At 39.6% G+C, this 15575-nt stretch overlaps 1 protein-coding gene across 2 annotated transcripts in view; it reads left to right on the top strand.

Moving 5' to 3' along the window:
* KIF6 (kinesin family member 6) overlaps positions 1 to 15575 on the top strand; it is a 436358-nt gene that overhangs the window by 187624 nt on the left and 233159 nt on the right. For both annotated transcript variants that reach the window (XM_037519645.2, XM_054698762.1), the window contains 2 exons: positions 788 to 926; positions 5327 to 5539. In XM_037519645.2, the coding sequence (XP_037375542.2) occupies positions 788 to 926; positions 5327 to 5539 (352 nt within the window). The remainder of the gene's footprint in view (positions 1 to 787; positions 927 to 5326; positions 5540 to 15575) is intronic.

The raw sequence follows: 15575 nt of genomic DNA, 5'->3' as shown, positions 1-15575 counted from the left end.
TTGGGAGTCTGCTATGGGTCAAGCATTGGTTAGGCAAAGATAAATAAGTCATGGAGAAGGCAGATTTGTAAAGATTAATTATAAAGCATTGTTAGCATTAATTTGGAAAATGTGTTGTCCCAACCCGAAGGATTCGGAGGCATGAAAAGAGAAGGGCTGAGAATTGAAATGCGGGGCTTGACAACTTGACGCTAGCGTTTGCTTCTTTATTTTCCTTTTCCTTCTCTTTTACTTTTCCCTGTCTTTCTACCTTCCCTGACCTTCGCTCTGCTCCTCTCGCAGCGCTCTCCTCTCTCGTAGTTCTCCTCTTAAATCTCTTTTCTTATTCCCCTCTCTCTCCCGCGTTCTCCTCTTATACCCTCGTAGCTCCTCCCCCCGTACCTCCCAGTCTCATGTGCTTTACAGGAAAAACCTGTGGTTCTCCGAAGGCCAAAGGGTAAAGCGAACTCATGGCACGCATATGCAACACGGCACATACTCCGGACGGCTCCCGACAATGTGTGAAATAAGTTGTGTGGGATTATGGAGAAAGGGAAAGAATTCTAACAGAAGAGCATATTTGAGCAGGAATTTCCCCACCTTAGGGAAGGAGAGATCATAGAATGGAGGAGGTGGTGGAAGTACAGGTGGGATGGGAAGACACACCAAAGACAACTGCATTGCAAAGACCTGGAGGCAGAACAGTGCGTGCAGATCTGACTTGTGTAGGAACGGTGAAAGTGGATAGAGTCACACACAGAAATTTGGAAGAGAGATACAGACATTAAGCTCTGATTTTGTCTTTTAGAAGCTACTGAATGACAAGAAGATCCACGTAAAGAGCCCAGTCTGCTCTGAAATCAAAACTCAAAACTGCCAAGAACCATTAAAAGAGGAAGAATATAAAAAGCTACGAGATATTCTACAGCAGAGAGATAACGAAATCAGTATCCTTTCTGAAATGATGAGAAACTCTCCCTCTTCTGGCTTGAGCCTGCGTGTGGGATCCCTCTCCTAGCCACCGACCCTGGCTCCCCACCCTGCTTCCGGTGCTCCTTACTTCTTTCCATTTAGGAGAAAAATGTCCCTGCAGCAAACACAAAGTGGTGAAAAACAAAGTTGCTATAAAAGAAAAATGTCCTTCTTTTTTAGTCAAGTAGAGTTATGTTGTGGCAGAATATTGCAGTTGATTGAAAAATATGGCCGTTTTTTACATCATATCTTAACAAATTAAATGATATGTGTGTATGTGCCTGCACACACACACACACACACACACACTTTTTGTTTCCACTACTTTGCAGTGCTCTTTCTGTTTGAGTCCTGAGCCTGAAAGTTAGCTGGTTATCTTTAGCTAACTGACCGGACATTGGGCTGACCGCAGTCTCACCGCGGCCCAGAATTTGTGGCTGGTGTGTGGGTGAAACTCAGAAGATGATTGAAAAAAAATTTTTTGTTAAAGATGAGTGGTATTTAGCTTATGAAGAGCAGAGATTGATTTAAATTTAACTTTTTATTTAAAAGCCAGATCTACCGCTTTGGGTTCTTCTTACAAATGTTCCCAAATTTGGAAGCGAGTACATATGATACAATTTTTACCAGCTTTGGAGACAGTGTGTTCTGGGTACCCACAGAGGCAGGAGCTCTGGGAGCTGCCTCCAGTTACAGACAAGGTGGTGGCTTCTAAAGAGTCTCTATTGGGTGTGTTAGACCTCAATAATTCTTATAAAAGAAGTGACTTTTTCGTTACATTCTCAGACTTTAACGATGCACAAAAATTATTTTGGTCAGTTCCTTATGAACATGTTTTTGCTCATGTTTTAAAATCACTAAAAGGCATGTTTGTTTCAGCTAATGTGCAAAATGCATAAAAAATAACTTACGTGAAGGAAAACGGGTAATGAAGAGGTAAAAACAAACCAAAGATGAGGCAGGCACACTGCCTGATTAACTTCAGTCTCTAATTTTAGTTGAGAATTAACAGACCCTCTATGTCTGATTCAAGTGAGTTTTAACTGCTTTATTATTCAGCCAGTAACAGTAGATTCAGCTGTGATTTATACTCCCTTTGACAAAGGCCCTTGTCTCTGGTGCAGCACACAGGCCTGTCACTCCTGCATTCCTGCTCCTCTCTCTTACCCAATTCATCTCCAGGGATGGTCCCAGCTTAGACCTCAGTCCTGGCCCCAACCCCAGGCTGATTTCTGCTTCTTTTCCTGGCCTTGCTCCTAGTTTAGAATCTTCTCCCTTAAACACTCCTACCAACTTCTTAATCCCCTTCTGGGTTTATGTATGTCTGTGCATAGTAGAGAAGGAATGAAATGAGATATGACAGAGAAGGAACAGTCTAGGCCTGTTCCTACATGTTTATTTTAAAAAGAGTGAGAGAGATAAATACATCATCCCCCTTCTTCATTGGTAAATGCAGGTATCACTGTTCCCGTGGGGCTACGTGAGATTCTTCACTGACTGTGAATAACTCAAGTGAAGTACCCTTCTTCTGAGACTAGTATTCAAAATGATGGTGTGTAGGAGACATGGTGAAGAGAGCACTGAATTTGAAGTTCACACCTGGGCTGAAATCCCAACTCTTCATTCATTAGCTCTACAACTGCTCCCTGAAGCAGCTTCCTGCTCATCAGCAGACAGAGCCTAGGACCTGCCCTGCCTACTTCACAGGGCCAAGCAAAGCCAGAGAGGCTATTCATGGGCAAGTGCTTTGAGCTCCATGGAGTGTTATAAAATGGAAGATATGACTCTGTAGTTAATGGGTAAACTGAGAAGGAGGAAAAATAGCAGCTCAGATTCACTCCTAACAGCTTACATGTATTATAGGCTAATCACCAAGAGAAGATCCTGAAATTTCATAGTTCCTCACAGTTCTTTTTTGTAGAACCCAGAAGGTTAAGTCTGAGACAGGAGCAATGAGAAAGATATGGGTTAGATTAAAAAAAAAAAAAAAAAAAAAAAAGATAATGCTTGAACTCAACAAAAACTTGAACGTAATGCAACAGAATGACAATAAATGACATCGATTTTTTTTTTTTTTGGAAAGGGAGGAGAAAAGGTGTCATTTCAATGACATTATCAGTTTGAATAAGTTCAGGCACCTCTTCACAAAGCATATAATGGTAGCAGTTAGTACCCAACACAGCGCTTGACTTGAGCAGGAGCCCAGGTTACATGAGAAAGGGAAGAAGACAAAGAAAGGCAGATGAAAACGAAGGCAGCAAAGATGATTTTGTATTGTGAGCTTTGTGAAATGTAAATCAGAACACATCATTTCTCTGATTTAAATCTTCCAGGGCTTCCTATTAGAATAAAATTCAAACTCCTTACTCTAGACTATGAGGCCCCAGGTTGTCTTGCCCGGCCCCCTACCCTTGTATGTCTTAGCCTTCTGTCCTTTGTATGTTAAACTTCAGTCACAGTGACCTCTTTGCTATTCTTCTAACACAGGGATTCTCAACCTCAGCATTGCTGACATTTTGAGGCTGTATAATTCTTTATTGCCAGAGCTGTCCTATGCATAGTAGGATGTTTAGCAGCAAGTCCTGCCTCTACCCACTGGATTTCATAACAGCAACTACCTCTCTCCCCACCCCCACCCCAGTACGACAACCAAAAATGTCTCCAGACATGACCCAATATCCCCTGAATGGTATATATTCCCTGTTTGGGACCCTTAGGGGCTTAGCACTAGCCATTTTTTCTGCTGGGATGTTCTTCCTCTAGCTGGTTCTTGTCATTCAGATCTCAGCTTCAGTGTCATACTCAAGAAGACCGTCCTTAAGCACTCAGTGTAGAGTAGCCACTCAATCACTCTTGACTTTTTAAAAATAAGTTATCTGGCACTTTCTAATATTATATATGCACATGTGCATGAGAACTATCTTTCTCAGTAGGACATCTGCTTCATGCGAGCAAGAGACTAGTCTACCTTTTCATTGTGCCATCCCTGTGCCTACAACAGTGCCTGGCAATAGCACCAATAAATACCATGGATCATGAATATTGCTACCACAGTGTTTAAACCAGATAGACTGTATGATGCTATTGATAATTCCATGCAAAGAAGAGTGGGAGGTCTTGAAAGATAGGCTTGTCTCCATCAGCTCAGTGCCTCGACACTTACAGAAGCTGTGAACACATTTGGTAAGGAGAAGTTTATTTAGAACAAAGTGGACACCATATCAGGAATTGTGCATTAAAAAACTGATTATGCTTCTAGAAATCACCAGAAGGTTAGAAGCAAAGCTGAAGAAGAAGATGGAGTTGGAATGATTTCTGTGTTACTTGCTCAACATTAAATGTGGCTGACACCTCCCCTCCCTCTGAGTTGCTGTCTTCTCACCCATACCATCCTCATGTTGCTCAGAGGCCTATCTTAATGCAGCTAGCTTTAGCAGTGGGAAAGGCCTTGAATTCCTCTTACCGTGTGTGCAGTAAATTTCTGAGATTTTCAAGAGGGAGTATCAACTTTCCTCTTAGTGATGATACTATTAGAGTTCTAAGCATCTCGAACCTGAGTGAGCAGTGAAGTAGGGTAGAGGGATGCTCTCAGTTATCATTGGTGCTCCTAGTATAGTAACTGACTTTAAGTTCCATTTGAATGTGCTGTAAATAAGTATGTGTTGGCCATGGGGCATACATTGACCACCAGGACTGATTTGGTGGTCTTCCAACTCGGCAGGCTTCAGAATCCTCTCTCTCCAACTCCTGAGCAGCTTCCTGAATGAAGGTCTTATCTACCCACAGGTGTATGCAAAACTCCATTGCCTACTACTTGGTATTTGTTTACTTTTTATAAGCTCTTTCATAGAAAGTTTAAGGTGTAACTGGTTTAAACTCAGAATATTTTGTTGTTCTTTTTTTTTTGTTTGATTTGGTTTGGTTTTTGCATAGAAGAACTTGGGTGTAGGCCAGAGATACAGGTGGTGAGCAGATTCACCAGAGACAGAGTGGGGAGCAGAACAGGCAGATTTACTGAAAGACACTGCTAAGAGGAGCAATGGGAAGACAGGAGAGGTCTGCTGCTCCGTATGTGGGTTAGCTCCTTGGCCAGGGATCGAACTCAGGCCATAGCGGTGATAGTGCTGATTCTTAATCCTTAGGTCACCTGGGAAGTCCTTAAACTCAGAATATTTTAAAGGCCTTTAGATTTGCTAATTTTTCATATAAGATGCCATATTTAAAAACTAATAGCTTCCTGAACTTCTGGAAGTTGAAGTCTCCCTTTAGTCAGTCACAAATATCAAGTCATATTCAAATTATTCTCATTTGAAACATCACTGTTCTGTTCATTATCATTGAGCATGAGTCACTAAATCCTTAAGTCAAGTTTCAGATATTCTGGTCAATATGTTAAAGAAGGAAAAGAAGAAAACTCAGGATGCACTCCACTTATCTAGTATGGACAGAAGTGAATGTAGACATTCACAGAGCTCACCTTTCCCACCTGGGAACCCAGAAGGTCCGAGAATTTTGCTTCCATCACCTCCCACACAATCCCAGGATGGCCCCTTCGCATACAGATCCAGTCTACTCAACAGAAAAACAGGTCAGTTGACTAAGTTTCTAGTATTTCTCATAATGAATTTCAACATAGCATCCTTTAGTTTTAAATATGCACATATGAAGGCTCCAACAATTTATTTGGTAGAATTATCTCTTATACATTATCAAATCTTTCAGTGAAATAATCATTTCCAGAATTGATGACTGAACTGAAAATAGAAAGTATGAATTGTCAGTATTCATAGAATACTGACAGAATGAGATGGGCAGAATGAGATGGGTCTAGAGCAATGGCTGAAAAGTTGACTTTGGAGTAAAAGAATAAGAACCTCCCTCTTGTTACAGGAAGGGAAGAATAAAGACAGATGTTGCATTACTGATGTGATGACACTCATTTCTAAATAGAAATGAGCTATCTGTAGCAAAATAATTTCAAAGTATTGTCACAGTCTGCCTTAAAGGACAAAAACTATGCAAAACTTTGTAAGATAATAGGCTTTAACATGGTTAGACCAACTCAGCGGTACCTTCTTGGTCTGTAGCTTTTCCTCACTGAAACTGCAGCTCCACAGTGGGAGCCCAGGTGCATTGGTGTTGGGCTATTAGACCGTCAGAGCCCAGTGTACAGTCAGGATGCAGTGACTGATACCTTTACCTTGAAGACACTGAGTAATATAATGTGTGGAATGTGCTAGAACAAAGGGGTGAAGAGCTTCCTTTACTGTCAACATAGGTTGAAATTGTATAAATATTTATTGGAATGGACAATCTGACACGCACGATTTTCTAAAAAAATTTACTTGGGAACAATTAAAAGAGTATGAAGCGCATTAAAAAGGACACCTTTTGGTTAATAAACACAGGACTGAGAAGCATGGAAATATGTTTTGTGCTATTATATCCCTTTAGCTCTTTTTTTTTTTTTTTTTTTTTTTTTTTTTTTTTTTTTTTTTTCAGATAGTGATTTTTATTTTTTTTTTTTAAATATTAAATTTTATTTTTATATTCCCCCATACAATTGCAAACGCCCCATTCTGACCCCAATCCTTTCCCTCCCGCCCCCCAGCCCCCAAAAAGTGTCTCTGGTTCATAGTTTTTTGTTGATTTTGATTTTCACTTTCTTATATTCATTTTCCTGGTCCCTTATTTAAGTTTTCTAGATTCCTGCTATGAGTGAGACCATCCGGTATTTTTCTTTTTCTTTTTGGCTTATTTCGCTGAGCATGATCCCTTCCAGTGCCATCCATGTTGCTGCAAATTGCATGTGTTTATCTTTTTTGAATGCTGAGTAATATTCCATGGTATATATGTACCACATCTTCTTGATCCAGTCATCTATTTTTGGGCATTTGGGCTGTTAATTCCAAATCTCCTTGCTTTGAATATTTCTTTAGCAATACAGTAGGCTAAATTCAAAATCCCAGGAAACCCAAAATGCTATTTTTACCATTTATCATGGTGACAGCAGGCAAGGAAAAGCAATTATTTCTCTCTGTGATTATTTTACATACAGCATTTCTATAAGCTGCTCTGATAACAGCTGGTTTTGGGGAGAGAGCAAGAGGCCCTCAGGGATGTTCAATTCATTAGTTCATCCATCAGTTTATTCATTGCTTTACATTCATCCTCTACATATATCCAATAAGTGATCCTTTAACATATATTTGCTGAGTATGCCCTTTGTTTTAGATACTTTGATTCTTCTTGTTATTACAATTATTATTACTATTGCTAAAGCTTACAAAGACCTCATATATGCCAGGTACTATTCAAAGTTCTTTGCTTGAATTAACTCATCAAATCTTTATCCTCAAGTACTTGTTTTACCACCATATTACAAATGGTGATATACATGGACAAACACAGCCTCTGACCTCAGAGCGTTTAGAGACTGACAGAGAAGAGAATCTTGAACAATTAATGACAAAAGCTCACCTCTGTACGGCTGAGGGAGAACATACCAGGGAACCTTAGCTCAAGAAAGACCCAAAGAAGACCATGAAGATGGAAGTGGGCATAGAAGGAATATTGCAAGCAGAAGGAATTATTTGAACAACTTTCAAGGCTTTGTGGTGGAAAGGAATATTTTAGGATATGAAAAAGACGGTATGGTTGGATTCTGGGAAGTGGGAAGCTAGGACAGGTTGAGGAATATGTGGAGGCCAGATTGGTAGAGGACACAAAGATTGTGTGACCAGTAAGAAGGCCACTGTGGCATAGCGGTCCAAGCCAAAGGGTGGCGATGATGTCAGAGAAGAGGGAGGATCAGAAATATTTAGGAGATAGAGTGACCAGGGCTTGTTGACTAAATGATGTGAGGATAAAGGTAAGGATTGGCTTCCAGGTCTTTGGGCGGTTAGTGAGGCTTTTCATAGAGGCAAGGAAAAGGGCCTCCCCTAGCCCTGCAACACTTGGCGTTGTTGACTATACAGAACACAGTACTGGTATCACTGTTAAAATGAAAGGTCACTCTTGGTTCCCAAGTTTAACCCCTATGCCCATGAGAGAGGGAACTCTGCTTGCCGGCCCACTGTATGCCTGCACAAACAGCCTTGACCTCAATACTCAAGCCCCTGCCATGTGCTGGAACTTTTATACTTATATTTTCTCTTGCCCATACCATCTTCCTTTTCATAACTCTTCTTCCCCACAGCACCTCATAACTTCTCCTCATAGTCAACTTTTTTAGTAACTCATTTCTTCCCTTGTTATTGAATCAGAATAGTTTAGCTTGGAAAATGAATTAAGTTTACTTTAATAGAAAATCACTGGAAAAATAATGGAAATTGTTTGTAAAGTCCAAGTACAAATGAGGTAAAAGAGTTTTGGAGAAAAGCCTTATAGTTGAAAGGGTTTTTGAGTTGTTTTAACTGACATTGGATATAGTTCTAGCAATAACTTTAAATAGGAGTAGGCTCACAAATGAATTGATAATGATCTAACCATTTGGAGGAGAGATTGATGGGGGATTGATTTTATTCTTTGGCAAAACTACAGATAAGATGAAAATTGCTACGGATGAATCAATGCTTCAAAGCAACAGGTAATGGGATAGTTTATTACAATGTTTAAGATTGTAGGAGCTGATTAGGCTTTTATTATTGCATTATTTTATATAGAAGAGGTTTGTGTAAGCTAAATCAAATACAAAAAAATTAATAAGCATGTTGTTTTGAAAGTATTTGTACCTTAGGTATGTGTTATCAATCTCTACTAACCACCCCTGGGGCCATATTTAATGCAGAAAGAAAGTAAATCAGACTATCTTCTACTCTGAGACTGTTGTGAAACTGTCTCCCCTTCGATGACCCCCCTTCTTCTTCCATTCACCCCCCCCCTTTATGCTGAAAATGACTTCTTTCAAATTTCTTGTGTTAAAAGAAAATGAAACAAAATTCATGGTTCACTAGGGAGCCCAGCACGGTCTTGCTCAAGCAGTCTGGCAAGGTGGAGGAAGGCAAGGGGCTGAGGGACTTTTGTTGTTTTGGAGGCTATATGTCTGTTTTGGTTTCGTTGAAATAGAGAGGGATTGTTCAGTTCCACAGTGTGCAGAGTCATAATTTTCTATTTAAAATAATAGGAGTTTTATAGTTTGGTTTTTTGCTTTTTTGTGTTTGTTTTCTTTTTTAGTTCTCTGTGCATTCCAAATGATAACCTAGAAACTTTTGGTATTCCCAAGTCCCCTGATAACTCACCAAATCCTTTTACTGTTTGAGATGCTAACATAACCCACTCATCTCAGATGCTGTCATTGGCATAATAACTGATGCCAAGGTGAGTGGAAAGTCCACAGCTTTCCATGGAGGCTTGAAGCTCCTTCCTCTTACTCGAGTTTGTTGACTCCCCACTATATGAGCGGAAGGGCCCAAGGCATGTGTTCTGGGGATACCAAAAGGAACTAAGAAATGATCTCTGACACTGGGAACTTATATTGAAATGGTGAAGGCTCACTTGGCACACAAAAAACAGAAAATAAAATAATAAGTGCTATTAGCAGAAGCTAGATGAAAGGATATGGGAATTCAAACAGGAAGGAAAAAATTTCAATAAGTAGTGAAGAAAAAGAAAACAGAACAAAAACAAACACTTGAAATCTGACTACAGAACTCAGGTTACTGGAAGGGGAGAGTGGGAGAGTGGGAGCAAGGGGTAGGGGGCCTCAGTGGACTATGGTGGAGTATTATTGGTGCTTTGGTGGTGAGTGCTGTCTGAGAATACTTATTTGTGGAGATATGAATGTGTGTATCTAAAACATATACAGTGTTGCAAATCAATACTATCTCAATAAACATAATTTAAAATAACAAATCACAAAGAAAAAGTATTAGGTGGCCAGAGAAAGCATTATAGGATTGGTGAAATCTGGACATTCAAAAATGGATGAAAGAGCATTCTGTAACGTTCCAGGTTTAAAGAATAATATGAAACAACCTAAGTGTCCTCTGATGGATGAATGACTAATACGTTTGTGATATATGTATATGTGTATATAATACACACACACATACACACATGCACACGCATACATATATACAATGGTTTCTAGTTAACAATTTAAAAAATGAATGAAATGTTGTCATTTGTATCAACATGAATGAATCTTGAAGTAGTCTTGAAAGAAGTCAATCAGAGAAAGAAAAATACAAGTGATCCCACTTCATGTGAAATCTAAAAACATAAACAGTAACAATAAGAAAAGTCCATAAAGACAATAGAATGGGTGGTTGTCAGAGTTATCTTGGGGTGGGTATAATGGATTAAGGATATAATCAAAGGTCAAAGGTATAAACTTCAGTTATAAAGTGAATTAAGTCATGGCTGATAACACTATATTTGAACGTTGCTAAGAGACTAAAACTCTTAAAACTCCTCATCACAGGAAAGTCATTATAACTATATATGGGAATAAGTATGAAATAGACTTACTGTGATTATTTCTCAATATATACAAATATCAAATGAACATGTTATATACCTGTTATATATAATGTTATATATAATGTTACATTCAATTATATCTCATTTTTAAAAAATGGGAAAATAATATGAGCAAAGGTTTGGGAACAGGAAAATAAGGAAAAAATACATAGAGGTGTGCTCTGGGGAGGTATTTCTTTAACTGGGGCCTTGGAGATGTACAGGAAGTCAGAAGACTTAAGAGTAGAAATATGAAGGGGAAGTTGTGAGAATGGCTGCTTCAGGGAGAGGGAGTAGATGGGAACTTCCCCTACTAACTTTCTATGCTTTCATATTGTTTTAACTTCTTATATTTCTTGATTGAAAAAGTAGGGCCATGTTATGAAAACCTTTGAATGCCACACCGGGGAATTTTCTTATTTGCTTGCCAGAAAACCAACAAAGCAAGTGGGCATAGTGATAGTTGTGCTCTGGGGAAGTATTTCTGGAAGAAATCTTTAAGGTATATTGGAAATGAGGTGCCTGGAGAGTTGAGTAAATGGCTTAGGAAAGTCATAATATTCCAGAGTGGGAGTAATGGAAACAGAGGAGAGACATGTGAAGAGATATATATTACAAAGGAGCCCACAACAGCCCTTCATGACATAAAGGACAAATATGTTTCTTCTCCCTTTCCCTACCTTTCTAATTCTCCTGAGAAAGTAGCTATGGGGCACAGGCAAATGGGGGAGTTGGTGCTCTCTGAGAGGCTGCTTCAAACAGTGAATCAGTTCTTAGAGTTTGCTTTACTCTTGCTCAAAGGATTGCTCTCTAGACTGAAAGTTACTGTTACAAAGGTTTAATGTACCCAATCCTCCTCTAAATTGAAAGGAAAAGCACAAAGAGAAGTTAATGGAGGCAAAACTCACCCATAAAACAACCAGAGAAAAAGACCAGAGATTGACTTTTCTAAGATCCTTTTCAGCTTGCTCTGTTGTCAAGCCTCAGGCACAAATGTCCACATTTACCTCTTTCAAGTCTCATGATCCATCTTACCCTCACTTTTGGAACTGACCACATTTTATCTCTGTATTTCCCCATAAATGCAACTAAGGAAATAGTAAAATGCATCACCTTCCCTTAGCTCTATGTCCAATGTCACTTCTACAGACCAGTTAGCCAACATTTACTTAAGTGCTACCTCTGAGAAATGCATCTTTGTATTCCTCCTAATTTAGGGTCTATGGATAGATGAAATAAATGAATGACACTTGAAAAAGAGAAAGGGGGATCAGAGAAAGCACAAGAGAGTGACTCTCTGCTTTTATGCTCAAAACAAACCTCATGTCAATTTCTGAATTTTTTTTTCAATCTGATGGTTTTTGTGTTTCAATAATGTCTTCAAACTTAAAAAGTAAATGAATGAAAGTCAATGTATTTTATAAAGGAAAGCAACAGGGTTTATATGGAACTCAACTCATCCCAACCAAACATTTATGAATACCTCAGGTGTTTTTATTCTAGTGGAAGAGGTAAGTAGATAATACTATCTTACTGATGAATTTTCAAGAAAAATTCTAGATAATTGACAGCTCCTGCAAATTCATAGTCTAACCAGTCATCAATTCCAGACTCTGCAGAAGACAGGATGGTCAAGAAGAGGAACAAGGATTCTGAATATGTGGAGGATTGAAAGAACGGAGATATCAAAGAGGCAGAAAGTAGTTTGGCCAAATAGATACCTATTCCCTGTGGACATGATAATTGCCTATTAAATGGCTAGGTTGATTATGTGGAAGACTATGAACGTGGTGTTCAAGTACTCAGTGAAATGACCATGACAGAGATCTGCTGATGACAGAGTAAGAAGAGGCTATAGGAGTAGATAGCCAGATAGAATGAACTTAAAAGGGGAGAAATCATATTGTATTATTTGCTTGTGTGTTTCTTTTCATCAGCATAAATGAGTATTACTCTGGAATCATCAAAAGAAAACAGGTAAAATTAGGCCAACATCCTCTTATCACATCCTGTTGTAGGAGGAATCATTCTGGAAAAGCACTGTCTTTCTCATCTTGTCCTGAAGTTTAGGGTGAAAGACTATACTTCTATTCAGCTGTGTCCATAAAATAGGTTGGGGACTGACTGAATCTTTAAATAGGAGGGATACCTTCAAACATTCTTTTAAATTTTCTGGGTGAAGGTATGCCACTCAGGCGTAGTACCCCAGACAAACAATCACAAAAGACCAGTTGCCCAGAATAATTTACTTGTATACAACAGAAAAGTGAATGATAGTCCTGGGTAGAAGAACTCTATCTTTTGATTCTAGGATAAAGGATCATAAATCATAAATATATTATGATTATGTCAACATATAGGTAAATTTCATTTTTTTTAACATAGCATTCAAAACATTTCTTAAGTATTTTGATCTTGGGTTTCATTTTCCCAAGTAGATTAGGTTTCTTGAGAAGCAAAGGCTAAGAGAGTCCTTGGGGTCATCACCTGTGAAAGGAAGAAGGATGTAGGACTTGGTGGTAGAGAAGTTGAGCTGAGATTCAGTCCTGACAAAAGCCTTAGCTGACCTGACCAGGGGCTCTGGAGCTGGACAGACCTTCTAGAGTTGCCCCAAGTTGAGGTGTTATAGGACAGGGAGAGGGGCAGCCCAAGCCCCGCAAACCTGCCTATTCTAAATGGGTTCTGCCATCCGCCGCATCAACACAAAACATAGGAGACTTTAATGAAAAGGAACTTTAATAAAATTAGGAAACAATACAGGTAAGGCAAAGAATCTAGTTTCTAAATTAAGCACCCAAATTTACCCATCCCCTTGTGGGTAAAAGTCCATCCAAATGGGATTGGCCCAGAGCAAGGCCCCAAGGCCTGCCACAAGTCTAAAGCATCTTCCAGTGGGGACCCACAGAAAAGGGTCACAAACAACCGGACAAGCCTGGAAGGAAAAGAGCAAAATCAACATCAAGATAAAAGCTGCCATTGTCACCTCCCCACGGGTCTCACCCACATCTGTGTCACCCAGTCCACGACCAAAAGACAAGCGCAGTTTCTTCACGTGTCTCTAGGCTCCATGCGCCTCCTCCAGGTCTCCTTGCTCCATCCTGTTTCCTTCCTCAGTCTCTTCTGCAGCTTCTCCTCTTCCTGCTCAGCTCCACCCTCCCTTGGGTGGGGCTGGGAACCTCCCCCTTTCCTGGGGACCACCCTGTTACAATTCCCCCTTTTAATTTTTATTCCACCATATCTATGGTGGCACAAATCTCAGGGTCTAGTCTTAGGAGACAGTCTTTTTTTAGGGTTACAATGTGTGTAAGAGAAGTAACAATTAGTCAGCAGCATTGTCTATGAATGTCCAGTATGACAGTTTTCCATTCTGAAAAATAGTCCATTATAAAAGCCAAAAGAAAAAAAATTGGAGCATTGGCTAAAACAAGACAGCAAATATATCAAAATCACAGGGAAAAAATGTTAAAATGGTTCAACTGATGTAAAACACAAATTTTGTCAACCTTGATCCCAAACTTTTAACAGCATAGCAAACGTTTGCAAACTAAATCTACTTTTAAACCATTTTTCTATTTTTGCATAAAAATCACAGGGCAGAAATAACTAACAGCAATTTTTAGCTGGCTTTGTTGAAATACCCTATATAGGATCAGAGCGAACCGGTGGCATCCGGTCGACGTAGGCTTCAGGTACAAAGTTGGTCTCATCAGACTCCACCTGGGCTTTCCTCTTCTCGAGGGTACCAGGGCATTTTCGTTGGCCGGATTGTCCAGTCCTGCCAATGGAGGCAAGCTTCCTCACCTTCTTTGGAGGTCTCTGGAACCCTACAAACAAGGCAAACAGGTTCTCCTCTTCTTGGTTCAGCTCTTTTTCATATTTTTGGGAGAACTCCACACAAAGCCACACAATCAAACTCGCGTCCAATTTTTTTGTTAAAACAGACAAAATCCCTATGGAAGTTATGCAAAAACAGACTCTAAGATAAGTAGCAAAAATTACTACCACTATTTGTATGCTGTGTTGGTATTAAGGGGAGAGAAAATGTGACAAGTTAGCTTTGCTGGAAAAAAAATTGCAACCTTGCTGCAGATTCTGGTTACTCAAAACAAAACAAAACAAAACTTTGTGGATTCAGGACAAAATGCATAAAAAAATTACCAGTATTATGTCAAAGAAAACTTGTAAATGTCAGGTGTATTTCCAGGTCTATTTAGTCCTTTGTAGGAAAGTTTTTACTCTCAACAGTTCCATCAATAGGAATCTGTTGAGACCTTTTCTCCCTATATTTTCAGAAACAATTCCTGTAGATATTAAACAATTGAAGTATACAATATTACAAGGTTACAGAGGCAAGGGGATAGAGTCATGCCAGCCTCATGATGGTCAGTCATTGGTTATGGGCGGATGCTTGGAAGGAGACATGGATTTAAGTGAAAGTGAGGAGTTTCTGGGCCTCCCCGGTGGCGCAGCGGTTGAGCGCTGGGTTGCGAAGCTGCCCGCAGCCTCTGCAGCACCGGTTCGATCCCCGGCTGCTCCCCGGCCACTGGAGGAGGGTCCCACATGGCGCGCAGACCTCTTCTGCCGCCCACTGCTCCCCTCAGCAGTGTACTTTGGTCCTTCTGCCTGTTCTGCTCCCTGCTCTGGCTCTGGTGAATTCTCTCACCCTCCCGCGCTTCTGACTGTACCCAGTGCTTGTATAAATAAATAAATAAATCTTAAAAAAAAAAAAAAAAAAAAGAAAGTGAGGAGTTTCTTCTAATATGTTTCCAGCACTTGGAGACTTCAACCTCTTGAAGAAGGCATTATACATGGAGACTTATACTTTTTGAAGGGGTATCTGGATGGTACATCACAGTTACACCCCAGGTAATAAGTCTCCTGGGGTTTCTAAACTACCAGTGTAGTCCTAAATTTAGCTGAATTATATAATAATCTAGCCCATAATATAATTTTGTAGTAATGTGACCTATAAAGCTGAATAAATATGGGATTTCTATAATCTAATCACTATTTTTTAATATTGTTTTCATGATAGAACATCATCTATATTCCTGCTTGGGATGTCAAACACACATGCCCAGTCATTCTGGCAGTACAGGCACCCTCTTGCTCTCTCTTGCATGCATGCAGAGTCTTGCTCAGACTTTGGCAATAAATCATTT

The sequence above is a fragment of the Talpa occidentalis genome, unplaced genomic scaffold, assembly GCF_014898055.3.
Source record: "Talpa occidentalis isolate TD23 unplaced genomic scaffold, MPIMG_talOcc4v2.1 talOcc4.2, whole genome shotgun sequence".
Classification (NCBI taxonomy): Eukaryota; Metazoa; Chordata; class Mammalia; order Eulipotyphla; family Talpidae; genus Talpa; species Talpa occidentalis.
Note: the sequence above shows the minus strand (reverse complement) of the source record. Positions and strands in the feature narration are given on the sequence as shown.